This window comes from Neopelma chrysocephalum, unplaced genomic scaffold (genome assembly GCF_003984885.1).
Source record: "Neopelma chrysocephalum unplaced genomic scaffold, ASM398488v2 Primary Assembly neopelma1_24, whole genome shotgun sequence".
Taxonomy (NCBI): domain Eukaryota; kingdom Metazoa; phylum Chordata; class Aves; order Passeriformes; family Pipridae; genus Neopelma; species Neopelma chrysocephalum.
The window spans coordinates 25358118-25384939 of record NW_020897693.1 but is presented as its reverse complement, the minus strand read 5'-3'; the positions used below and the strand labels follow the sequence as shown (position 1 = coordinate 25384939).

The following is a 26822-nucleotide window of genomic DNA, read 5'->3' as shown; positions in this document are numbered from 1 at the left end:
CGATGTAGGTTATTTAAATAAATATCTGACCTGTGAAAGGAAAACTATCTAATTTGAAAAGGGGAAGAGCAGTGCTACATCTGTGACACTAGTGCTGGTGGATCCCAGTCTTCCATTCCTGGCAAAATTCCTTCCAAGAGCATGTGCAATTAATAGTCTGTTTCTATTGGAAATGTTTCATTTTCACTTTTCTGCCAAAAACAAATACCACCATCTGAAAAGTGCAGTATTACATTATTTTGTTGTATTCCTTTTTAAAATTATTTATTATTTATTATTTATTTTTGAAGGAAATATGGATTATAAACATTTACTTGATAGAATACAGGACTCACGAGATCCTGTAGCAACTTAAAAGTAAAATAAAATTGGATGTAGCGTGGGAAGCTAGGATGACACATAGTGTTTTCACTTTGACAGCCTTTCACTGGAGGTGGCACAGCAAAAGTTCTTGACACATCTTGACACATGAATGCCTTCAAGTGGAGGGCAGGTAATTTTTTTCAATGCAGTAAGAATCTAAACTGATCGTTAGTCATGAGACAAAAATAAAAAGAATTTCTATATTTCCTAGATGAGTCCTGATCTTACGTGTATTTTTAGGAGGAAAAGTAAGTAGCTAAAAATAAAATAGATTTTAAAATAACATATATAAAAATAGCTATTTATACATAATTAGAACTCATTTGCCTAGTAGAGTAAAGATGTGGAAAAAGTCCAGCATGGCAATTTGAAAATTTGATATATTTGGAAATGTCATGATAAAAACATTGCAAAATTCCAGAGATCACAAAAAATGGAAAAAAAATAAGCATATAGCAGTAGGTTCTAATTTGCATCTTTCATTAGCTGTCTTACAAAACTTTTATTTTTTTCTTCTGAGTTGCTGGCTTCTCATTCTCAATGAATTTAGTCTTTTTCAGTTTTCTGTATAATTGAAAATAATAGATGAGCAGACAATTCTAATATTGTAAAAGAAACAGTTTTCATACATGAAATGTCAAGTTTATTTTTTGAGGATTGCTGACTATGTTAATATTAAATTTATCTAAGGTAAAGAGTGAGATAGTTAAAACATACATTATTTAATAGTTAGGTAATAAAGCTAGAAGAATATATGATGAGATGTAAAAAAGGAAAGGGTAACCACTGAACCACTTAGCTGGGAAGTGCAGACAGTTTCAAAAGCCTGCAGGCTCACACAGTGAGGTATGCCACAAGCATGTGTGCCAGCGAGGGAGGCTGCAGGCCATAGGCATGTGGTGCTGCCTTTGAGTAACAAAACCTGTGTCCCGACCCTGGGTCACAAATGACCACACCAGACATACGTACACTGCAGAGATCCAGTTCCCATAGTTATACACAGAAAGATGACCTGACCTTCTCTGCACTCACAACATGCCGAGTCTGTAAAACGGATTAAGATCCACCCACAGATAATAGGTGTATATGTGTAAGAGGTTTCAGGATTGTGGCTTTGTAGGTAACAAGACTGTTTCTGATCTACAATAACATAAATCCCTTATGACAGTGCTTTTTGTCAAAGTAACTGTAATGAAAGTAGGATCTATAAATGTGATCATGCTACTGACCCCTAAAATAACACTGCATGTTTGTGTGTGGTTTTCTCTAAAAGTTTGTCAGTAAACTAATTCAGATCCAAAAATAGATGATAAAGAAGTTATATTCTGGTCTCTTAAAACAGTTGCTATTGTCTAAATCAAGCTCTGTTTGGTTTTTCTTAATATTTACTAACCAGTCCTGACTTGTGAAAATGTACTTGGTGCATTGGTTGAACTGTTTGTGTAAGCTTATTTGAAGGTATGCTCCCTTTGCTGATTTGCTCTCCAATATGAGCTGGACTCAATAGCCATTAGAAGTCTCTGTATGTATTACAAAGGTAACAGGATCAGGCCATATAGGAGAAATGTATGTCTATGTCACACACTACCACTTTTTCTACTCAGAATTACTGATACTTTATGAAAAAAGAGGTTGCGTAGGTCAGTGTGTGGTTAGTGGGACTGAATTTCATGAGATCTGGATTCTATATTTATCTTAGCCATTAACCTTCTTAGACAAGCCATATCATTGATCTGTGCCTGTTCTACCTAATAATACCCACTGCCTTGTTTATTTGGATTCCAAGTTTTTCTTAAGAGATCCTGCTTCTTACTGGATTTACATAGCATCTAGCATAGGGAGGCTCAAATGCTAAGTCCAGCAGGCACATTTGTAATATAAATATGGAAAAAGAAAAGGAAAATGTAAAAAAGAAGTAACAAAAATAACAATGAACATTCTTGTTCATATTCAATTGTATTTTCTAATGGAGGAAAGAAAAAAAGATAATTAGTATAAAGAAACTAGATTAAAGCAACTCCAGACATGAAGAGAATGGAAAAAGAATTAGGGAAATATATTAAATAAACCAACAAAATAATCATCTACTGTTCTTTAAACATTCAGTAGACAGAGTAGATACAGATGGAGATTTAAGAGGCCCACAGAGCAGGAGAAAGAAAGAGTTAGAAAAAGGGGCCAGATTTCCCATCCCAAGCACTGGGGTATCATAACAACCCCAAAATTACCAATTGTGTAACTGATGAGTATAGGATGATTAGTGGGAAAACTAAGGAAGAAAAGCCTGTGTATGCTCTTCAAAGTAAGTTGGCTCAAAATTACACATCAGGTTACTGTTCATAGGCCGAAGTGTGTACTTTGATATGCACAGCAGAGCCCTCCAGTGATATGTTCCTCACTATGCAGTTTATTAAATGAAACAACAATATTATCTACAGATTTTATTTCTTCAAATACTCTCACTGTTGGTATATTTAAAAAGCTTATTTCTGCCTCACTGCACACAAGAAAATCCCTTTGCTCTGTTTCTCTTAAACAGAGAATGGAGTTAAAAAGGGAATCTGTGGCTTCTGTTTTTTGCTGTATTCCAGTAAAGTTCTCCTTTGAATTGACAAGTGAAATTTAGTTACTGCTTGTTTTTGCCCAGCCCCAACTCTAGCCCTAGGTACAGCAGCACAACCCTCAAGCCTGCACTGAGTTCTTAACACTACACACATTCCATTGCAAAATGATCCAGTGATCATTTTACCTAGTGATACATTACATTGTAATCTGTTAAAATTATAAGGCTATTGTGAGAGTAGTTTGAGACAACTGATCTGTAGTGATGAACAATACTTCTGTAACATTTAAATCCTTCAGCACCCTTCAAACATTCAAAAAACTCAAGGACACTAATGATGTAGGCATCACTTCAAGCTTAAAAACCTTTTTATGCAAGAAATTAAGTCCTCATCAAGAAAATAACTGTTGAAATCTTAATACCTTTCAATGACAGCCACATTTGAAGAGCAATTTTATAGCATAATGATCCTTGTTGCATAATTTGGGCAGACTATTGTTCTCATTTTAATTTCCCATACACTGCTTGCTTTAAGATCTCTCCTTCCCACACCAATTGAAGGGGAGAGATCAAAAGTCAGGAAAGAAAACACCAAGATTTGGGTCTGGAGTTAAACTTCTAAATGTTTCAGAACAGCTCCTACTTCAAACATGCTGTGGTTATCTGACTGAAGCATTGGGCGCTTCATAGAAGACTCCGACAGCTGCATTCCACCTGAGATCCCACTGTAGACACAAGTCCAAAACAGCAACTTTAAAATCCCCACTGTGCTTTGACATGGGTGACAGTGAGGGCTTTAGACAAAGTTTATTCGAGAAGCCCTCCCGTTGAGTCACAAAGTGCAAAAAGGACCCCCTTGCTCTCTAAACTCCCTCTTAGACAAGAGCCTGGGTGCAGCTGGATCCAGTCTTAGACCCAGACTTAGACCCAACAGTTGAAGTACAACTTTTTCTTGCAGGATTATAGATGGCAAACTGGATATATTTATATAAAACTAATTATTTATTATGACAAATGATTAGACAAAGGATCTTAATCAGAATTATTTACTACACAATACAAAGTAGTACTAGTAGTGTATAGTGCAATACAGTATAGTGCAGTATACCAAAGCAACTATATTAAAGCAATTGCATTAAAGCTAGCAAAAAAGACAGAAACAAATATTAAGTGGAGATTTTATGTAACTCACACATAGCAATGCTCATGGGCAAATCTCTTTCTCTTAACCTCCAGGAGTATCCTTGAGAGGCATCCTCACTTCAAGGGAGAAAACTCCACACACTCCAAGAAGAGTATGTTAGAAGAAATCTACCACATGAACATGGAACTGGACTTTAATAGGATGAAGTGATTCCCTGCCAGTCATATGTCTCTGGGTCATCTTAGCAGCTTATCTGCCAAACCTTTGCCTCAGTATCAAGATGTTAATCTGGGGTTGATGTCTCAGACTGGTTTTAGCATAATTCAACATTAAAAACAGCACATGATGCCCCCCTCTCAGCCCACGACTGATGGCTTGCAAAATACAGCATTGTTTGAGTTGTTTAACCACGTTCAAGGGCAGAGTATCCTGCTACAGCTTTCACCCAGGACTAGAATTATCTAAACTTCCTGCTCTTTGATTTTTATTATCTTGAGGCATCTAGAATATGAACCTGCACAAAAGATATGCCAGAAGAGGTGGCATTTTTTTCCCTTGTATTTTACCTCATACCAAATGTTGTCTGAAATCTAGAAATTAGTTCCTTATTCTAAACCTTGCTTTAGAAATGATCTGACAGGTTTCCTCAAAATGAGTTTATAGGACTGGGTAGACTATAAAATGGAGTTTCAGATTCTTACTTTATTATCAGCTGGAGGAGAGGTTTATACCATCTTTTATAAAATTTCATAGCAGTTACAGAATTTGCCAAGGAATGCAATTTTCACTTTTTTGTGCCCAAGAGAGTAAAACATACATAATTTTACCATTAAAAAAAATACCTAACAGTCAGTGGTTACCCTGAGTACATAAATTGCTGGATTGTGATATACAAGAGGTCACACTAGACAATCTAATAGTTATTTCTGGCTTTAGACTATGATAATCTGTGAAAACTTATGTGTTGCCAAAAATAAATAAATAAATAAGGCATCTTGTCCTTCTGGAATAATTGTGACAAGTTCTGTGACACAAGACATGATGTTCAGTTTCCCCTCTACCTTTTTGCCTTGGGGTGTGCTCAAGTCAATGCCTTTGTATTTGTAACTGATGGAGGATTTCAGCAGGTGAGCTGAGTCCTATATGTAGTTTTTGAAGCACTTCTGATCTCCAGTACTCCATAAATGTGGAGTAATACAGGATGAATTTTAATTTCCTTTCCATTTGCAGAATTATACCAGTCTGAAGCTTTTATTTTCTCCCAAGGAAGTTTTATTAACCCTTAAACTCTAGAACCATAGTTCTTCAGAATGAAGGCATTGTCTTAGTAATGCATTCTCAGCATGGTTGCTCCAGTGGATCAAAACCGTATCTCTTCAGAGAAGAAACCTCTATTGGGTTTGCGTGGCAAGGTTTTGGCAGCAGAGTGGCTACAGTGATGGTTTCTGGGAGAAGCTGCAAGAAACTTCCTCCATATCTGACAGAGCCAATGCCAGCCGGCTCCAGGATGAACCTGCCTTTGGCTGAGCCCACTGACAACAGTTGCAGTGCCTCTGGGATAACATATTTAGGATGAGGAAAAAAATGCTGCAGAGCAGCAGCAGGAGACAGGATTGAGAATATGAAAGGAAACATCTCTGCAGACACCAAGGTCAGTGAAGAAGAAGGAGGAGAAGGTGCTCAAGGCACTAGAGCAGAGATTATCCTGCAGCTCATGGTAAAGACCATGGTGAGGCAGGCGAGGCAGGCTGTGCATCTGCTGCTGCTCTCCATGGTGGAGCAGAGATCCACCTGCAGCCTAATGCAGGACTCCACACCAGAGCAGATGGATGCCTTAAGGAAGTGGAAGCCCACACTGGAGCAGGCTCCCAGCAGGACCTCTGGCCCTGGTGGAGAGAGGAGCCCATGCTGGAACAGGTTTGCTGGCAGAACCTGTGACCCCACAGGGGACCCACGCTGGAGCAAGTTGTTCCTGAAGGACTGCACCCTATGGAACAGACCCACACTAGAGTAGCTCGTGAAGAACCGCAGCCTGTGGGATGGACTTACATTAGAGAAGTTTGTGGGGGGCTCCTCTCTCAGGGGGGAGACTGCACACTGGAGCAGGTGAAGAATGTGAGGAGTCCCCACTGAGGAGGAAGGAGCAGCAGAGACAATGTGTGAGGAACTGACTGCAATCCCCATTCCCCTGTACCATGTGGCAGGAGGACATAGAGAAAATCAGGAGTGAAGTTGAGCCTGGAAAGAAGGGAAGGGGGGGGGAAGGTGTTTTTAAGATTTGGTTTTAATTCTCATTACGCTATTCCGATTTCTTTGGTAATAAATTAAATTAGTTTTCCTGAGTTGAGCCTTTTTGGCCCATGACAGTAACTGCTGAGTGATCTCTCCCTGTCCTTATCTCAGCCCATGAGCCTTTTGTTGTATTTTTTTGCCCCTGTCCAGCTGAGAAGGAGGGTGATAGAGCACCATTGGTGGGCACCTGGCATCTGGCCATGGTTAACCTACCCAAAACCATATGGCCATTGGTTCATCTCTCAAGCTAACTAGGTGATGCATCATATCTTTCCAACTGAAGTGGAAACTGAGAAGATACATCTCTTGAAATATGGTACACATATAATATACACATATAATAGACACAAGGCACTTGAGAGTCTTATGCAAAAGCAGAAAAATACAGAACCCATATTATTTACTGATAGTGGATGGAAAATCATTTCTCCACATAGCAAATACTGAAAAAATAGTTCAGCAACTCCTTCCCATGGGGGCTGACAGCTACTTCCCTTACAGCTCAAATCAGTGTCACACAATTATACTCTAAGCAGTTACACAAATAAACTGAATTCTTGACACAGAGGGATTTTTAAAACCTGGATTTTGCCTTAGATATAAAATTTCCAACCCTTCAATGAATTAAATATTCATTATTTCAAAATTCAAGTATCTTACCAGAAGCAGCCTATAATCCTCTAAAAAATGCAGTCTCTACTTACATAGATTTGAGAAAAGGAAACTAAAATTCCTATTACCTGGGTTTTATCCTGAAGTTTTAGGATTCACAAGATATCACAAGGAGACAGTTAATGGAAAAAAAAATCAATTTCACCTTTATCTACCAGGAAGATTATGAAAGGCTGAAAAAAGAGCTTGTATTAAGTGCAATTTAAAAAGAAAATGGAGGGTGATAAGCAAGAGGACGAGATGTTATTTTTTCTTCTGAGTGCCACTATAGACCCTTGATTCAGACTTGATTAGAGGAAACTATTATGATTTGGAGGAGTTTTGTCTGATAGCAGCATTAAATCTATTAAATCTATTAAATCTGCATCCTTCTTCCCTTTTTTCTTTTTTTTTTTCTCTTCTGAAAGCAAAACCAGCATTCTCTTAAAAAGCCCTAAAAATTCTCCAGAAATAGTATGTCCAGTTCAGCAATTGTTCCCTCTGAAGACTAGAGGTTCCCTCTGAGAACCAGTTGTTGAGATGAATCCTATCCTCAGAGCGCCCTTTTAGAGTGATTACTTAAAACAGCACAACGACTATTATCTGTGCAGCACTAAGGAACTGCACAGTAATATATACAATACAATACAATATATTGTAATGCATATTTAAGGAGTTTGGCAATTTATGGGGCCACAGAAATGATCATGGAGCTGCAGCACCTCTCCTGCAAAGACAGGCTGAAAGAGCTGGGGTTGTTCAGCCTGGAGAAGAGAAGGCTCCAGGGAGACCTTATTGCAGCCTTCCAGTACCTAAAGGGGGCTTATAAAAAAAGAGTGAGAGCAACTTTTTACATGGGCAAATAGTGACAAGAACTGTTTTAAACTAAAAGAGGAGAGATTTAGATTAAATGTTAGGAAGAAATTCTTTATTCTTAGGGTGGAGAGGCACTGGAACAGGGTGCCCAGAAAAGTTGTGAATGCCCCATCACTGGAAGTGTTCAAGACCAGGTTCAATGTGTGGCACTGTGAGACACTGGATTACTATATTAATTATTGGCTCAGACTAGCTTAAATGTGTGTGTCAGATTGGCTGGCACACCAGAAGTCCCGCCTCAGGGTAGGGGCAGATTGCCCCAGAGGGCCAGAGCAGATAAAACCAGCACCATGCAGCCATTGTGTGATTGTGATCATGCCATCTCCTGGACTCCTGGTAGCTTGATCTATGCTGGATCTGGGGTGGTAGCTGTAATTCTCTCTTTTTCTCTCTCTTTCTTTACTTCTTCTTCTTCTCCTAATCTCCTTTATTGATATTTGGGTAACTAAAAGCTGGATGGGTTGGATTTTGCTAAGCTGTATGGGCTAGCAGGTGTTAAAACAATGCTTTGTGAAATGCTTTATTTTGGTTGAATGTTGGCCTTTAAACTTTTGCCAAGTTCCCTTTTTTTCTAAAGTTTCCCAGTAAAAGTGTGTTATTTGACCTCTTGAGAAACATGTGCAGCATCTTCTCCCATGAGCTCTCTCAAGGTATAAAAGACCTGACGGCTCTTTTGATAGATCTGGCAAGTGGATTTTTGGAGCTTTTTGTATTTTTAAAGTAAAACCCCTTTGATGAGCTCGTAGCTCGAACCTGGGATCTTACAGGCTCAGAGCAATCTGATCCAGTCACTGGCAGCCCTCACCATGGTGAAGGGGTTGGAACTAGATGATTTTTAAGATCCCTTCCAACCCAGGTTGGGTATGATTCTATGAATTACCATTTTGCTCTGCCCTGAAGACCTCGCTTGAGATTGAATAAGCTATTGTTGTCCCTGTGTTTAGAGAACAAGCAGACTTGCAGTAGATACCTTGAGACCATGCTGGGGAGATCTGCAATCTTTGCTGATGCACAAAGAGATGCAGCAGCAGCTAATACCCAGATTTCCAAACAAGCTTATATCTCTGCAAGATACAAACACACAAAGCATTTCTGTACACTAGTGGCAGGGCAACTGTCATTATCCTACCTATATCCCTAGACTATGTTTGTAGATAATAGGTCTTGTAAAACCAACTGGTATAGGTAGGGAAAAAACAATCAGATAAGGCTTTAAGCACTTAGACACTTTTTCAAGTCTAAAATAAAAATACTGGGTACAAAAGCTAGTCCCCCTCCACCCCACCCCCCATCAACACACACGAAACCAAAACAACAACAACAAATCTGAAACAGAAGCTAGAATTTATTTTAGACTATTATTAAATAAATCTATCAAACCAGGATTTAAAACTGGTTTTACTTTGTGTTTCTTGGAAGCAAAAACCTAAACCTAGAATTGTTATCCTGAATAGAAACAAAAGACTGCTATGAGTATCTTCTCTGAGAAATGGAGCACCCTAAGAAAAACGAATGAGGGTAAAAGATTATCCACCCTGTGAAGACAGGTATGCTGTATACTGCTGTTATTTGATAAATGTTCCAAAATTTCATTAGAAAAACTTATTTGACTACAGCACTAGTAAATATAAAAAGTAAATTCAATTACCACTTTTCACAAAATCCAAAAAGTTTTAGAATATTTCAGACATAATACTGATGATTCTTAGCATGGAATATTCAAACCCAAATGAGCTAGCTTTGATAATCTGTTCCTGTGAAATCTTTATATGGAGCAAGCTCAGGTACAGAGCTTTATACAACTGATGCTAAGGTTTTAAGACCATCATATCTAGTTTTCTGCAACAGTCTCTTCGAAAACCTGAAATTTACCATCCTGAAACAGGTAAGCTAAGACTAATTCATAACCCAAGTGAAATTTGGGTTAAATAGAATTATTCTATCCTCAAACCATGGTTCACAGGAAACTCATCTTGAATGTCAGTTTAGAGGACTCTCTCTCTAACTTTATTTCCTTACTTCAAATACACTTTAAATCCTCTTCCTTGCAATTTTCTTGATCTGTAAATAGTTTTCATCATGCTAGTCACAGAAGTAAGTGATACAGTTAACTTTAAATGTTGATGGTATTCAGAATATCCAGATTGTTTTGCCTCTGACATAATTCAGAATGGTTGCAAGTAGGGACAACATTGCATACGTCTGATCCCTCTCAGCACTTTCAGTCATGGGCCAAATTCTTTACTGAAGACAAGACAAAGCAGCGGGGGAAGTGGAAGACGGAAAAGGAACATAACTACCGTAAGTGCAGGCTGAAGAACATGGAAAGATGACAACGGGGAGTTGGAATAAATAATCCCTCATTAAGAGAGAAAGCCAGGAAAAAACAAGAATGAGTAAGGGTGTTCCGAATAAACTCTGCTAATAGTCAAACTCTGAGGACATCAATGCGTAAACGTGCCTTGTACAGCTACTTTTCACAGTTTCTTCTGTATGGTCTGGTATGGTATGGTCTGGCTTTCTCCCCTCATGATCTTTATTTTTCATAATCTCCCCTTATGATTTTTCTTCCCTCAGCTTGTTTGTTTGAAGAAGTAAGGCAAAACAAGCCGTTGTACTGCCAGAACAAGGGATACTTGCACTCCTTCCCACGAAGTTCTGAGTTTGTTCAGGGAGGGGTACTTCAGAGTAAGGTCTGTTTTTCGTACTCCTCATATTTCCCTGCTTGTTGGAGTAGCTTGGTTTTGCTTATCTGGCTGATTTTCTGGTTGGTTTGACCACTAACTGTTCTGAGTGGTTATTGAAATGAGACTATTAGTAATGTTTGACTTCTCTTTCAAAGGCCTCATTTCTGGTGTAGCTTCCACAATTGACAAAATGCCATGCTAAATGCCATGTAGGTGCTAATGTTTTGGTCTTTTTAGTTCCAAAATGTAAACATATACCTATATATGAATAACGCAAAAAGTGTCTGTGTCTGTGTGTGTACAAATACGTTTGTGTATTACAAGTAAAAAGAAGTGTAAGCCTGGCCCTCCTGATGACAAAAGAGAGTTACGTAATTTACTTCACTCAGGTCAGGATTTCACCCAGAGATGCTTAAAATTAGAACTATTTAAAATGCCAGAAGCTTGGCATATCAATTCCGAGACAATCGGGGGTGAGGGGAGTGCGGGGGGGAAGAAGAAAAATAGCTGTTTATTTTTTCTAACTCAATTTCAAACGAGTGTAATAGATTTGAGTTGGGATGCTGCAACTGGTTCCAAAATTATAGTCCTTATTTTCAAAGTAATTTTTCCTGCTCTAGTCTCTATTTGCAAATAAAACAGAAATATATTAAAATAGTCACCTAAAGATATTAAAATATTTGACAAATGTTTTTACCAAAATTAATAGATAATACTGTCACTTTAACTATCCTCTGCAAAATGTAAAAAGATTATCTCCACCACTTTTTTTGGTAAAAAAATGCAGCACATACTATTATAATGTGTTTTTTTCTTACATGAATACTGAACAGAAAATACTTGACTTGAAAACTTTTGATATTTTTATCAGATCACAGCTCCCTCTTGTGTAATTAATTCATCATTACTACAAAAAACTAAGTAAAATAGAAATTATTTAAATTAAATTCTATGGTACCTATTTACTTTATTCCTTCATTTTTATTTTTTTCTCATCAGTGATATTTCAGGTTTTGAAATTTCATATTTTCATGTTATTTCAGTGCCAGGACAGATGGTAATACCTACAGTAAGTAAATACTTAAGTAGATACTTACTTTTTTTGCACTAAAGCTACATTTAGAGGAATATTACTTTTGCTCAGTGATTTGATTGTGACATTCATAATCAAAATCCTGGAGGCTTACTTGAGAAAATTCATATCTAATCTGCTATTTATTCTTGCTGCTAGGTCTTTCTTCCATATAACTTTTTAGGTTTGGGGTTTTTTTTTCCTGTTTATATTTTCATGACTTTGGGAAAAATTCTAGCTATTCTCTTTTTATTTTCTAGTTTTTGTGTCCATAAGTGTTCAGAGCACTGTAACAAGCTTATTATCATTCTATGTCTAAACTTTGTGGTAGTGTCTGTCTCTAAGTGAAGTAAGATTCAGTAACAAAACACGCATAAGGGAAAAGCTGGAAAGCTTATTTTCAGCACAGCGCTTTTTTCTGACTCTACATAGAAAGACTGCATTTGATTAATTGTAGTGTTATTGGCACTTGAAGAGTTACCTTCGGAATAGAAAATTTAAAAAAAGAAAAAAAAAAAAGAAGAAGCTCTTCTATAACAACATAGTGCAAACCCCGAAATGACCCGTCAGGAATAGGTGTATGAGATCATTGTATGGAACAGGCAAGGAACCCCAAATTTAGAAACTCCAAACAAACCTGGCGCTAATGGTTTAATTGCCGCTTAAATTTAGGAGTGTGGTTTTGTCAACAGAAAATTATGAATCCCCTCAGAGGGACCTGCACAAACCCCCAGGCTGATGCAGGGCAAAGCGGTGTCTCTGACTGAAACACATGGAAAGAATCTCGACCTTTTTCGTATGCCAATACACAACACCGTTGCAATCAAGTTCGGTGGAAGAATCCAGCTTACTCACAAAACTTCGGTGTGCTGTTTTTAATTGAAACGTTCCCAGAGAGACACGCTTATTTCCAATTAACCAACCAACTGAACCATCCCCGAACTCGGCACCCTTGGCCCGACACCTCTGAGAGCGACGGGGGGGGCACGTGGTGGGGCTGGGGAATGAAGGATGCGGGATGGCGGATGCGGGATGGCGGATGCGGGACGCGGGGCGCAGCCGGTCTAGCTGTTCCGCTCTCCCTGGCCTTTAGGTAGCCAGTACGATCGCCCGAAAGCGGCGCGCGGGGCCTTGGGCTATCGGAGACTTAAGAGGCGGCGCGGGCGGCAGGCGCGGCGGGGCAGTCCCAGTGGGCCGTTGGGCGGGCGGGTCCTGATTTCGAACGCAAACGGCCCAATGGGAGGCGCGGGCGGGGCCGCTCAAGGTTTGAGCGGGTGGTGATGGTGCCGTACGGGGTCTGAGAGGGGACGGGACGGGACGGGACAGGGGGGAGAGAGGGCGGAGGGGCGCCGGGATGGCGGAGCAGAGGCGGCGGCTGATGCGGCTGGCAGTGCTGGAGGAGCTCCGGGCCTCGTATGGGATCAAAGTGAAGAGCGGGAGCTGCCTGGCGGCGGCCAAGGAGCCAGAAGCGGCGACGGCGGCGGAGGTGAGCAGGGTGGGGGTGCGCAGAGGGACCGGGCAGAGCCAAAGCTCACACGGGTCTGGGGCTTGCCCTGTCCCCGGTGAGGCCGCAGGCGCCGGTTCTGGCAGCAGTTTCCTTCCCGTAATGCTGCGGCTCCCGCCGGCCGTGGCGGGGCATTACCTCCCGCCACGGGGAGACCTCTTTCGTTTGCAATGGGGAAAGTCGCTTTTTACCCTTTTCCCCAGGGAGCAGTTGCTCCCGACGGCCGCCAGACAGCCGTGTAGTGATCCAGGAAGGTAATGGCTCAGTGATGCTGGTGCCCCCGCCCCCAGCAGTTCAGGACTTGCGTGTTGCCAGGCGGGCCAGATGGTGGAGGGGATGTGTTCCTCTTTTGTTCGTATACTTGAGTATCTCTGAAACACCCACGCTTGCTTCTGATCTGTGCAAGAGCTTTTTACGCTTTACTGTGATTAATGGCTCTCACTACAGAATTTAAATCTTAGTGATTGTATTCTTGGAATATGTACCTACTGTGTAGTGTCTAAAAGCTCTATGCCTTTTTCTTGATTCCTCAGATTTTTTTGTTTAAAGAGCATTATTTGCATGATTTCCTAGTATAAGACATAACTGTAGGAATTTTGGTGCCGACAACTCTGGCCTTGATTTGCCGGTGGTCCGAGGAATGAAATCTGTCCCATTATCTTAAATACTTTGAATTTGTTGAAGGGAAAAAAGTGCGTTTTCTGCCTCAGGACTCTTATTTAAAACTAAAGTATCATATGAGTGGCAGCACTGAAGTCCATTTCAGAGCTCTGATCTTCTGGTAGACTCTTAATTTATGAAGTGTTGACCACTGTCAAGTCCTAAACAAGATCCCTGTGCCACTGATGTGGCACAGAACTGAACATCCTCAGACTGAGCTTTCTGTTAGGCTGAGAAAGTATTATGCAATGCTGCAGTAATCTTTGGTCAATATAGGCCAAGGAAGTTGTGAAAACACATGCTGGAGTTGGGTTGTTTGGAAAGGGACAAAGCAAGAGTTAATTTAGAATTAGTTTTCTCCCCCTTGTCAATATCAAGCATATGGTTCTAGACTCTTCTTTCTTTTTCCATTTGAAGGGAAGGTAATAAGAACTGTGAGTAATACATGCATGTCTTAATAAAATATGTCTATGTTGCTGTCTGTAATACTTAAATTGTATGCAAGGAAGAAAATGTTTATTTAAATAACTACTGAGGAAGGCAGGAAAAGCTACAGAATAGCATTTATTTTGCTGGGGCATTTTATTTCTATTGTGAGGGAACATAATTTTATTAACTTTATTGTTTGTCAACTACAAATTTAAATCACAACTTCAGATACTTCACACAAAACCTAGCAAAGTGAGCAAATCAGTTAGGAATTGTAAATGTTGAATTACAAACCACTGGAATTCTCCATTATGTAATTGTGTAAATACAGGAAAAAAATATCTCTTGGAGTTAATTTTCTTTTTTCTAGTTTTGGTAGCAACCTGGAACACAATGGCAGGTGTGTTGCTTCTCTTTCCTTATCGTGTTATGTTTGTTTTCTTTAGGACAGATAGGCCCAAAGTGGCCTAATGGGCTAGTTACTGATTAACTATTTTTCTAACATGGTCAGCACTTCAAGTTTCAGGTATAAATGACCAAGAGGTTGCACTCATCTCTAATAACAAGTTGGGCATGATCTCAATCCTTTTCTGGTGGGGAGAGGGACTGGCTTGCATGTTCTGTAAATAGAAATGAAAAAGAGGTGAGGTAAGGAAATAAAAGTGCAAGTTGAAATGAGGGCTTTTATAACTGACACAACTGTGTAGCAACCCCAGAAATAAACCCACATTTAAAAAATGCTGGAGGTGAACATCAGTAGTAATGACTGAAGAGATTGCTAATTTTCTAATATGTAACAGATACTTTAATGTCTGGCTGAAATGCTAAATATGAGAGTTCAGAAGATTATTCTCTTGAGTTTAATCCTCCCTGAAACAGCAATTGTGAGTGTGTGAGATGAAGAAAGAAATTACTTTAAAAAAAGAAGTTATTGCAATTGTCTTATGTTGATTTTAAGAAAAATAGGCTTTAGTTAATTTGAAAAGCTAAGGTGAGATTACAAAACAATCTGGTTAATATCCTTACTGATTTGGGAGCCCTATAAGAAAACTGACTTCTTGTAAAATTAAAAGTGTAAAACATACTCCAGAAAACCTTTGTGCTCTTTCACAATCATCTAGGGTGTTACCTGTAACTAGAATCAGCATAGTCTTTGATATCTAGATGACAGTGCTTTTCCAGACAATACTGTCTTATCTGAAAGACTTTGTGTTTTGTCTTAACTACCTTTATATTTGTGCTTGTGGAATGTGTGCTTTTTTGTAATATGTAGTTGATAATTATATCAATTTTTGAGTAATATTAATTGAATTTTGTATTTTAGGGTAAAATCTTTGGAATATCTTTTTATGCGCTGCCACGATCACTTGTGCCAGAATATGGTTATATTCCAAGGTAAATTAACAATGTATATTTAGATTTTACACCTACTTTGCTCTCTTTATAGTATTGAACCCTTGTCAGAAGAAGGAATGCAATATTTCTTCCAGGTCTGCTAAAGCTTATGGTTGATATAAGAATAGTTTCAACTGGGGAAGGAGGGATGCAGAAGTCAGATGGGGAATTCAGAGCAACAGCTCTCATTCAGTTGTATTTCTTTATACTTCTTGTCACTGGCGGAAATTATTCTATATATTTAGTTTATAACAAAACTATGAAATAGTTTATCTGGGAAAAACAAGCTTTATTCTGAGCATTGAATTATGTTACTGTTCTTTTTTCAGCTTTCTGGTTGATACTTGTGAATATTTGGAAGAACATGTTCATACTGAGGGACTCTTCAGAAAGTCTGGATCTCTTGTTCGTTTAAAGGCTTTAAAGGTATTCTGTAAAGCTACTCTTGTTTTTCTTAATAAGCTGCATTTCACTTGATCATCTGCATGTTTTAATATTTAGACTCTTTTCAGTCATATTCAAGTTTTAATATTGGAAGTAGATTGGTAACATTACGTGCTTCAGAAATGGGAGGAGATCTAGTACAAAAACTGACAGGCTTCCCTTTATTTTTAAAATATTTTGGCCTTGTGTCTGAACAAACTAATTAACAGTTGTGCACACTGGATGCTGTGAGAATATTTGTTTAGCAATGTTCTCCTAGAGGGTGTGTACATGGGAAACATGTAAATTACACATGTAGTCTGACAACATTGCCTGTGTCTCATCATAGATGCTGTAGTTGGGTAACACATGACAAGGCTGAAACTAACTGTGGGGAAGATGTGATTGTCTTTTCTGACTTGGGCTAATGCCTAAACTTAAAATCTGATGATATGTTGAAGACTTTAAATCATGTTTCTTATGAAAAATTTCAGAGTAAACTGGATCAGGGAGAGAACTGCCTCTCAGCTGCACTGCCATGTGATGTTGCAGGGCTTCTCAAACAGTTCTTTAGAGAGCTACCGGAACCCATCCTTCCCCCTCACCTGCAGGAAGGCCTTGTCAAAGCTCAGCAGCTCGGAAATGAGAAGAAAACTGCAACTGTGCTGCTGTCGTGTTTGATGGCTGACAGAATAATTGAAACTTTGAGATACTTTTTCAACTTTCTGAGAACTGTGTCACTAAGGTGAGTGTGAAGAGAGTGCTTGTAAACAGGCCTAATTTCTTTAACAACTTCTCTTTCCAGGCAAGTGCTGTAACTTTCTGTGAGTGGTTTGAACTTTAAACTTTATTATCTGCAGACATTCATTAGAATTCAGTCATGGTCTTTTATTCGTAAATCTCCAAGCTGGAGACTTGACTTTGTTCAAGCTGTATTTCTCATTCTTCTTTGGAAAGCAAAATTACCATAATCTAACTGATACTTTGCAATTCCCCAAAACTGAAGGGGGTCTATAACCTCTATCCTCTTGATTTCAATGGCATAGTTGTGCAATTACCTGGCCTGGTATGCATAAATCTACAGATTAATCTTGTCTTGTTATGTAAGCACTTGAGTGAATTAGTCCATTTTTATTTTTTAACTGCATTTGTCTTATTTGGTCTTTTCATTGCTGATGTCCTGTTAACTTGTATAAAAAACCTTTTCTTTTTAAGATCCAGTGAAAACAGAATGGATAGCAGTAATCTGGCAGTGATTTTTGCTCCCAACCTCTTGCACTCAAATGAAAATGAAAAGATGTCAGCTAATATGGAAAAAAAAATTCGCTTGCAAGCTGCTGTCGTGGAAACACTTATTGACCATGCAGCAGAAATCGGTAAGTTGATAAATGTTTATCAAAATGTCTCATTGCACCAACTTGTACCCAACTTTTCTTCTCATCTTTTAAGAATAACTTAAAAATATATTTCTTAACTAATCCAGGACAAGTACCAGAATTTATCTTGGAAAAGATTCCTGCAATGTTGGGTGTTGATGTCTTTCAATCTACTCCCTCACTGTGGGGCCAAGAAGACAGTGAGAATGAATCTCCCAGTGAATGTAAGAGGAGGAGGCACCGAAGTGTTGGGGGTAGGTGTGTTGTGTGAAAGTTTCAAAACCAAAAAGAGAATTGAAACTTCAGGTATCCTGATCCTAGGCGCTTGCTTTGTCCAAAAGCAGAATAGATGTCTGTGAAACTTGTTGGGCTTGATTTGCAAAATCTATATAAGACTTCAGTAATCACATTACTTTATTTTATATTTACTCTGAGTTTATTCTAATGTGTCTGTTGTCTACCAAAAAATATATTTTGGTTTGTATGGATTTGTGAACCCAAATTAATATTCCAGGTTTTTCTTGAGTCAGCTGCAGATCCTGTTGCAAAACAGTAAAAGTTGAGTTTTTTGTTCTGTTTTGGTTAGGTTTGGGGTTTTTTTGCTGGTTTTGAAATGATACTTTAACGCATACCTTGATAAGTCAAGTCTTGAGAAAGTAAGGATACAAATGGCAGGTCTGTTTTTAATTAGAGTAGCTAATTTGTGTTTTGAAGTGTAACTTTGATATTATTGGATACTGTGTGCTCTGATATCACAGATCTGGGGGTTTGGTGTGGTTTTTTTAGTTTGGGGGTTTGTTTGGTTTGGTTTGGTTTGGGGTTTTTTTTCAATTTTCAATAGGGTTGGGGGGTTTTTTTTGCCAAATGTGGACAATCAAATGGTATATCCTCTGTTCTGCACTCTCAGAGGAAATACTGTGGAATACATATGCTTGACTTGATTCAAATCCACTATAACACTGATCTTGTATGTATTGCTATAAAAATATAGGTATGTATTTAGCTTGTTTAGCTGGAGTGTTAAACCTGACAGCAATTGAAATTAAGGCTGTATGATTGTATATGTTTAACCAAGGTATGTTTTGTTGCGTAATATGCTTTTCCACTGAAGAAGGGAGACCATCCTGGAGTTGCAAAGTGATAAATACAAATGTTAACATTTTGAGGAGAATCAGTTAGAATTTGGTAGTTCTGTGGAACATGTTCCGATAGTAGGTAGATTCTACTCTTTTTTCAGATGTAGTAAAACACAGCATTACTACATTTTATGTTTCCAAAGATGAGCTTTTAAAAACTACGGAATATCCACCAGATACCATAAAAGTACCACAGCCTGTAGTTTGCTAAGCTTTCCTGTGAACACATGGAAATACAACTGTAGGTTGCAATAGCACTATAGGTTTTGGTACATGAAACAAACATTTAAACTGTTTTGCTTTATTTCTCCCTGAAAAGAATACAGGTTAAACTTGAGTTGAAAATAGAGCAAGACAAACTTCACATTTAAATTTGATTGCTCGGTGCGTCTTGCATTTCAGATATTGTTAGTGGAGCATTGAATAAATTTAAATCTAACAGAACACCCTCCACTACACCTCAACAAGACAAGAGCGGTAGGTATTGGGGTATTTGTACCAAATAAATTCCATGCAGTATCTTCTGTATTTGTTAACTATATTCCACAATTTTTTTTAATCTGAAGAATTAGAACTTAGTTGAAGATAAGTGATTAAATTTAAATTGTTTAAAACTGTGAATATAGATACATATTTATTGAGGATACTGCATTTACTGTAATTCTTGGAGCAGCTAAATCACTGCAGCAGTGGGCTGTGTGGTTTACTTCTGGGATTACACAACCAAACTTGCGCTTTTTAGCTAATGCACACTAAGGCTTCAGCGCAGTAGTGCAGCATTTTATCATCTTGGGAATGAATTTGCCAGGACTGAAATTCTTTCACACTTACTCTGTCTCCTAAGCTTATGGAATATGACTATACTTTTACTTCTTCCTAATACCTGTATTGTTGATTAATGTGTGGGTTTGGATTTTCCTTTCTGGTACTCTAAACTTGCAAAAAACCAACAAAATAAAAAACTGAACCCTAAACCATACTGATTGCTTTGCCTGTTCCAAATGCATGCACTTTGGCTAAGCTTTTACAACAATTTTCTTTTCGAGTTAAAAAACCCTGAACAACTATTTATTTTAGTAAACCCTGAAACTTTTAAGCTGTTATTACAAATTGGATTTTCTTTATTTCAGTCCTTTCATCAGTGACTCCAGTGGTTCTTACTCCAAGTACCAAGCGTAAACTTCCAACTGATTGCTCTCAGGGCCTCTCCAGCAAGAAGAGACGGTCTTTTAAGCATAGTTTTGCTTTTGAGTTCTTACCAACTAGCATTTTTAACAGCAGCTCAACACCAGCATCAGGTACAGTGCCTTCACTTTTTCCTCTTTTCTTCGAGTCGTTGTTTGTGCCTTTTTAATTTAAGTGTACAGTCTTCTGTTCTTGTTAGGCAGTCACTGATGCTCATTACTTTAGTGTTCCTTGCACAACTTCCCCATCTTGTTACATAGTGTATGTTTATGTACATTAGTAGTGTCATGTCACGTGGATTGAGAAAAAGCACAAGTTTTCTATTGATCTCTGACTTGCAGTCCTGATGTTCTTTTACTTTTTCCCTCCCTCTGTATCATTGAGGTTATACTTCTGTTTCTGTTTTAGAACACAAATCCATGAAGACTGCCTATGCTTCCAACCTCTTGAAAGTTTTTGCCTTCTGTCTCCTAAATGCTTAAATAGCTGATCTTAGCTCTAGGTGAAATATGATTGTTGCTATTATAAAGGTTCTTTCTTGTATCCAATCACTTCTTGTTTTTTCTAGATGCTAAATAATCTCAAAACTCTAAAGAATCGTTTTTACGTTTGTTTAGTAGTGCTTTAGTACCACTTTATTCTACTAGAGCACTTTCAGCTTCAGGCTCTTCTGCAGATGCTGGTGGGGTTTTTTTTGTTTGGTTCTTTAATGTCCTGCCAACTGAAGTTAGTCTGAAAAAAATTTCTAAATTTGCTGTTTTGCCTGAAGATTATTTCCCCCCCCCTCAAATGAGTGATCTTAAACTTACTGCTTTTATTTATTAAATCATTTCATGTCCTCTGAAATTCTTGGTTTTGTGCATAAGCAAATCAAAACGATGACGTTTTGTAAAGATAGTATAATGTATGTGTTTCATAAAAAAAGTTCAGTAGTAGAACAGCAACTCTTTTCTTTATTGTTTCTTTAACTGTTCTGGCTAGGTACGTAAAAAAATAAATACTGCAAATAATATTGAGACTGAATCTAATTTTTCTTACTAAGCTCTTAATTTGAGGAAATGATTTGATGATAGCAGTGTGGAAACTTACTTGAGGTAGTGATATCAGAAGCATGTAATTAATTGCATTCCAGCCACTTTAATGGATGCTACAAGGAACAGCTTCATTTAATATTAAAGTGGAAGTCAAAGTAATTTCAAGCCAGCACTCCACAAAATAAGAAAACAAATCTTGTGCTGTTTAAAAACCTAGCCTTCATTTTGTTAACTGTTAAGTCTTTACCTGAAAAAATGTGACTATTTTAAATTCATATAAATATAATTTTGTTCCTGTAGTTCACTTTGAAGCAAGTCCCTGTGTGTCTCTTGAGTCATCACAAACCTCACTATCTCCTTCAACCATGGGTGAAAATCATCTGTCTAGTACAGGGAACAGAAGAAGTAAAAGACTTGCAAGCAAAAAATTATACAGGTAATTTGCCTTAACTCTCAGAACATAAAGATAAATTGGTAAGATGGGTCTACACCTCTTGACTAATGATACATGAAGTCTCAACCTGTCTCTAAAATTACCTTTTTTGGTAGCAACTTGTGTAGTAATCTTAAAATGACCAGATCTTCCAATGTGGCAAAATGGAGCTCAAAACAAAATAAGAACTGGTATAGTAGCTTCCTGTGCCTAGTAAAAAAAGGTTGGCAAGAAGGCAATAAAGTAAGTCGTCATCATCATCATGGCTAGGCTTCACGAACGAAGATTTGGGAAGGGCTCTACCCATGTTTGTTACAAGCGCGCTGGTGGCTAAAAAGGCCAATACGAGATAGGCACAGCAGAAAGACTCCTTAGGTGGTATATTCTGCAAGGCAGGATTCTTTCTGTGCTGTCTTTTCTCCTTGAGAGTGATCCTGTGTGCTTTCTCAAAGGAAGCAGCAGCGTTAAAGATAGTGTGTCTCCAGGCCTCCCGATGGGAGGCCAGAGTAGACCAGTGATGAAGATCAATATGGCCAAGGCTGAGATGTTGTTTCAGGGAGTCCTTGTATCTTTTCTTCGGGGCTCCTCTCTTGCGGCGGCCAGTGGCAAGTTCACCCATAAAGCAGGATCTTAGGGAGGCGGTGGTCCTTCATCCTTGAGACGTGTCCTGCCCAGCGCAGCTGTGTTCTCAGCAACATGGCCTCAATACCCATGACTGCTGCCTGTTCTAGAACAGATGTGTTAGTCACATAATCTGACCAGTGGATGTTTAGGATTGTACGGAGGCAGCGTTAATGGAAGCCTTCTAGGAGATGCAGGTGGTGGCGGTAAATGACCCACGATTCGGATCCATATAACAGAGTGGACAGTACAATGGCTCTGTAAACACTGATCTTTGTACTTTTCTTCAAGTATTTATTTTGCCAAACTCTTTTATGAAGCTTTCTGAAGGCACTGTATGCCTTTGCTAACCTGTTGTCTATCTCCCCGTCAATCTTACCATCCGAGGAGATGATGTTACCTAGGTAATTAAACTGCTGGACTGATTTGAGCTCTGATTCGCCAATGGTGATATGGGGATGATGGATAGTAAGTAAAACTAAAGGAAATAACCATAAATGTCAGGATGTTTTCATTGCCCTCCTGAAAAGTTTTTTTATGTGTCACTTCTTCCCCTCTCTCCTCCCAGGGCTGAATCAGGAAAGACAGGTTGTTTTTCTCCAAAGATAAGCCGAAAAGAAATGGTTCGTAGGTCATTGCGCTTGAAATTTGGTTTGGGGAAAAGCAATAGAGAAATGGTAAGTATTCTGCTTCTAACCCAGTCTTCTTGTTAGGGTGCAGATTTTAATCCAAAGTTTTGGGCACTGATTTTCAGTAGCAAGAAGGAGGGGATCACAGCATTAACTGGACCTGCTAGCTGTCAAGTACAAGAAGCCTGAGGTTTATTTTCATAGCAGTAACTGATCAGCTTGTATTGTGTTTAGCTGGGATGGGGCAAGAGGCTGAGGGAAGGGCAGCTGACCTAAATTGACCAAGGAGCGATTCTGTGCCATGTAATGTCAAGCTCACTAGTAAAACTGAGATGGGGATAGTTTTTGAAAAGTAACCACTTCTCAGGGGCTTGTTGAGAATCGATCTACTTATTGTAAATGATGGCCTTTGTATGGTGTGGGTTTGGGTTTTTTTGTTTGTTTGCTTTTGTCTGCGATGTGTCTGTGTCTTTCCTTTTTTACCTTTCCAATTCTCCCCTTCATTCTGTTGGGGAATGAGGAAAGCAAGCATGTGGCTGAATGGGAGCTTGCCTCCCAGCTGGGATCAACCCCACCACACTTGTGATCAGTAGGTCTCATAGCTCCTGAACTTCTGACCTTGCAAAGCCTATGCACAGAATCACTCTGTTCAGAGTGTGATTAAGTCTACCTTACTGCAGGTAGGCTGTTCCCTACCTAGGTCTACAGAGAATCAAGAGAAGATAAAATATGGCCAGAAAATGCTGCTGTGGCTGATTTGCATAGCCTTTTCCTGGAGGTTCATCTGTAAATGAGATTACAAGTTTATATAAAAGCAACTAACACTTTGTGTTTGTTCAAGAATATTGTATCAGGATGTACAGTTGGCAATAGATCTGAAAATATTGGAAGGCGTCTTGCAAGTCAGCAAGGTTTGGAAAACGGAATGGAACGTGGAAAAAGAGATGGACTCTTCAGCCCATATGCCAATGAAAAATTCCCTAAGAAAGGTAATTATCTTACTGAATATATTAGATGGGGAAAACTTTTACTTTTGCTTTTGTAAAGCAAAAGTAACTTTATGGATAAAAGTATAAAAGCAATTGGATTAAAAGTGTGTTTCTAGCTAAAGTTACTTGAGTGTTAGCGGCTTCTGGGGAAAAAGAATTGGTTTAGGATAGGCTTGTTGTGTTTCTAGTGTATTTTAGTAGTTCTGTTTTGTTAGTTAAGCGAGATGAGATGCATGATTTCAGTTCTTAATATTGCAACCTTTATTCACATTTCTGAAATTTAAGGGAGCAATGGTGTCTTTAAATTCAGTGCTGCTTGGACAAATAGTTTTTTAGTAAGAATTTTGCCTATAATTATTGTTAAAATCACAAGATACTATTCTTAAACATTGATATTTATTTTAAGGTTCAAGGAATGTAAGCAAGTCAGAAGAAAACTTGCTAACTCCAAAATGTGTCAATAAGGTAGTTCACCGAATGTCATGGAACAGTCCTGCTGTTATGGATTCTCAGGTGATCAGCAAGAGTGAGCAGATTCTGCCAGGACACCCTGAAATGAGAGTTGGCTCTTCAGAATCTGTTTCGTTATCTGGAAAGCCACCAGTTGTTCCGGATGAATTCAAATCCACAACTGTAAGCAAAGAAGACAACAACTTGGAACTTGTGCTTTCTGAAGAGGAAAGTAACTCAACTGCAGAAACGTTACTGAAAGTTAAGCAAGCCTTCTCTGCATCTGGAAGTATTCATCACAATTTGATAGGTGATAAGTCTTCTCTCATGAATGTGGCAGGTGAAACATTAAATGAAACTCTGTGTCCCACAGGGCTCGATCCAGGGAAAGAATTTTTAACTGAAGAAGTTTCTGAAAATCTAGCAAACGTAAAATCCAGAGAGCTGTTGCACCAACTTAATCAATCTGCTGCTGCTGCTGATAAGCAGCAATCAAAAACCCCTGAAATTAAAGTTTTGGAGAAAAGAAACTTCAAAACATCTCTTGAGATTGAACTTCAGGTCCCAAAACTAGATACAAAAAAAGTAACAGAATTTCTTGTGCCTCAAGTACTGGACAGGGAAGACAAGTTGACTGTTCAGAACAGTTCAACAAAACATGACTTAAACAAATTAAATTTCTTTGGAAGGAAAGAGGAAGTAGAATTAATACACTCACAAACAGCTGAAAACTGTGTGGTAAAATGCTGTAATTTAGAAGAAGGTACTGCTAAACTTTCTTCGGCAGGACGGCTTTCTACTTTACAATTGCCTAAATTGCAAAATGAAGTAGGCAACCAATACTTGAAAGCTGAAAATTCTGATAAAACTTTAACTAAAACATCAACTGTTTCTGATAGTGGAAAGGTTTCTGACCACATACAGTGGTTCAACAAGCTTTCATTAAATGATTCAAATTCTGCAAGCGAAACTAAACCACCTCTGAAATTTCAACGTACTCCAGTTAGACAGTCTGTAAGAAGAATGAATTCCTTGTTGGAGGCTAACAGACGATCTGTAAGCTCTCAGCCACTTAAATCGAGCAGTGTTTGTTCACCACTTGTTAAATCTTTGAGCTGTGATTCTGCACTATTCTCCTGCACAGAAAAGCCCTCAAAGAATTCCATGGTTTTGCCATGCAGGAGTGAAAGTATGTGTGACCAAATTTCTGTATGTCATAAGCAGCTGGACTTAACATCCAAATCACTTTGCAGGCCATCAAATCCATCAGAGAAGCCTGATGTTTCTGTCAGACCTGCTGGAATCCGTGATCAAAAAGTGACTGTTCATCCATCAAAATGTGTTCTAGAAGATCTAACCAATCATGAAACGGTTAAATCCAGTTTGAAAGTTAATGCAAATATAAATATTCAAGGTGCTGCCCCAGAAAAATCTACAATCGCAAGAAGTGCTCCAGGAAAAGAAAGAGTTCGTTATAGAGGTTCTCCAAAGAATCCAATATCTAAAGTGAAATTGCTACCAACTGCAAAGCCAGTAGACTTATAAGATCAAATATCATGTCTAAATGGGTTCATTGTAACTTGGTTAACCTTTGGAAAGATCTAAATTTTTATGATTTTTTTTTTTAACTCTAATTATTTGTAATTTTTGATTTATTTTAACTGCGTGAGTCGTGGAGATGTACAAATATTAATTTGTTTTGTGTTGAGGTTTTTTTCATTTACTGAAACTTCGTAAATGCTAGTCAGTTCAACTAAATGAATTTAACTTCTAAAACAAAAATAACCTGTTTCTACAAATGTTGGTGTTAGATCTCAGATTTGATTATTTAAGCTTCTAAAAACATGCTGCATCTCCCAAAACGGTTTTCGCAGTATTTAGATTAAGTACCAAGTTTAAAAAAACCCCAAACTTCTCAAATATTTAAAACAAAACTAACAGACATGGGAAAGAAAATATCTTGATGCTGAGTAGTGGTAGTTAAAGTTATTTACTTTTTAGTTTTAAGTGTATTGTAGCACTACTCGATACTACTAAGTTGGATCTTATATGAGCTCTACTTCTGAGACAATGTTTTTTATTTCTATTGGAGTAAATTGGGAGCATATTTTCCTTGTTGAGTAGGTAAATGTCAAAATAAAATTCGTGCGTGCACACACACTGGAGAATTATTAGAACACATGGAAAACAAATGTGAAGTTTATTCAAAAAGCAAAAAATCTTAAAAACTTCATCCAGTGATGTGCTCTGCAATAGGTACCAAGTATTTTCAGTTGTGAGCAGTAAAATGTTTTATCTTAATGTGAGAGGGGAGTTTTAACTTATTTTTAGAGCAATAGAATAGTGTTAACTAGATGGTGCAGAAGCTGGTTTTAGATGCTGAAAGTGTTGCAAGAGATGAATGTAAGAAGCCATACTGTGTTAAAAGTTGATTCGCAGAAGCAAATGTTTATATTTTTAGAATGAAAACTGTTTATGTCTGTCATCAGTTGTAAAATTATTTAAGAGTAAACACTTAAAACTATTCATTAGCTTTTTATAAATGCGAATTGTTTATTGGCAAAATGTTAGAGCTGAAGCACTGGATATTTTGGTTTTAATAAAACCATTGTTTTTTTCCCTTTTCTGAACTTGTTCTTCTATAATGACTTAGAAAGTTGGATTATGTTGTTATATGCACACTGTAGGCACCAAAATTAGTAAGTCTGAGAAAACTGAAGTCAGAAGCAAATCTGTTCTGGCTGTCTTTTTTGTTCATCTTAGATACAGTTTGGTGATTTTCACAACTAGCAAAAGGCATGGTGCAACACAGTTTATCAGCAGTAGTCTTCTGACCTTCTTAAACGGTATGTTAATGAAAGGAATAGTTCTTTCTGTTCCCTGCCTCCTTCCCCATGTGTCTACCAACTT

The 26822-nt window shown here is 38.3% G+C and overlaps 1 protein-coding gene across 2 annotated transcripts; it reads left to right on the top strand.

The window, feature by feature from the left end:
* The first annotated feature begins 12965 nt into the window (after positions 1–12965).
* Positions 12966–26542, top strand: ARHGAP11A (Rho GTPase activating protein 11A). Of its 2 annotated transcripts, XM_027708926.1 has the most exons (12): positions 12966–13134; positions 15566–15636; positions 15966–16062; positions 16554–16804; positions 17275–17435; positions 17543–17689; positions 18974–19048; positions 19702–19869; positions 21091–21226; positions 22413–22521; positions 23315–23462; positions 23869–26542. In XM_027708926.1, the coding sequence occupies exons 1-12, from the start codon at positions 13003–13005 to the stop codon at positions 25455–25457; spliced, it is 3084 nt and encodes a 1027-aa protein (XP_027564727.1). In that variant the 5' UTR covers positions 12966–13002; the 3' UTR covers positions 25458–26542. The 2 variants fall into 2 exon arrangements, with proteins under 2 accessions (XP_027564727.1, XP_027564736.1); XM_027708935.1 differs by lacking the exon at positions 18974–19048 and having other exon boundaries at positions 12967–13134.
* Positions 26543–26822: the final 280 nt, after the last annotated feature.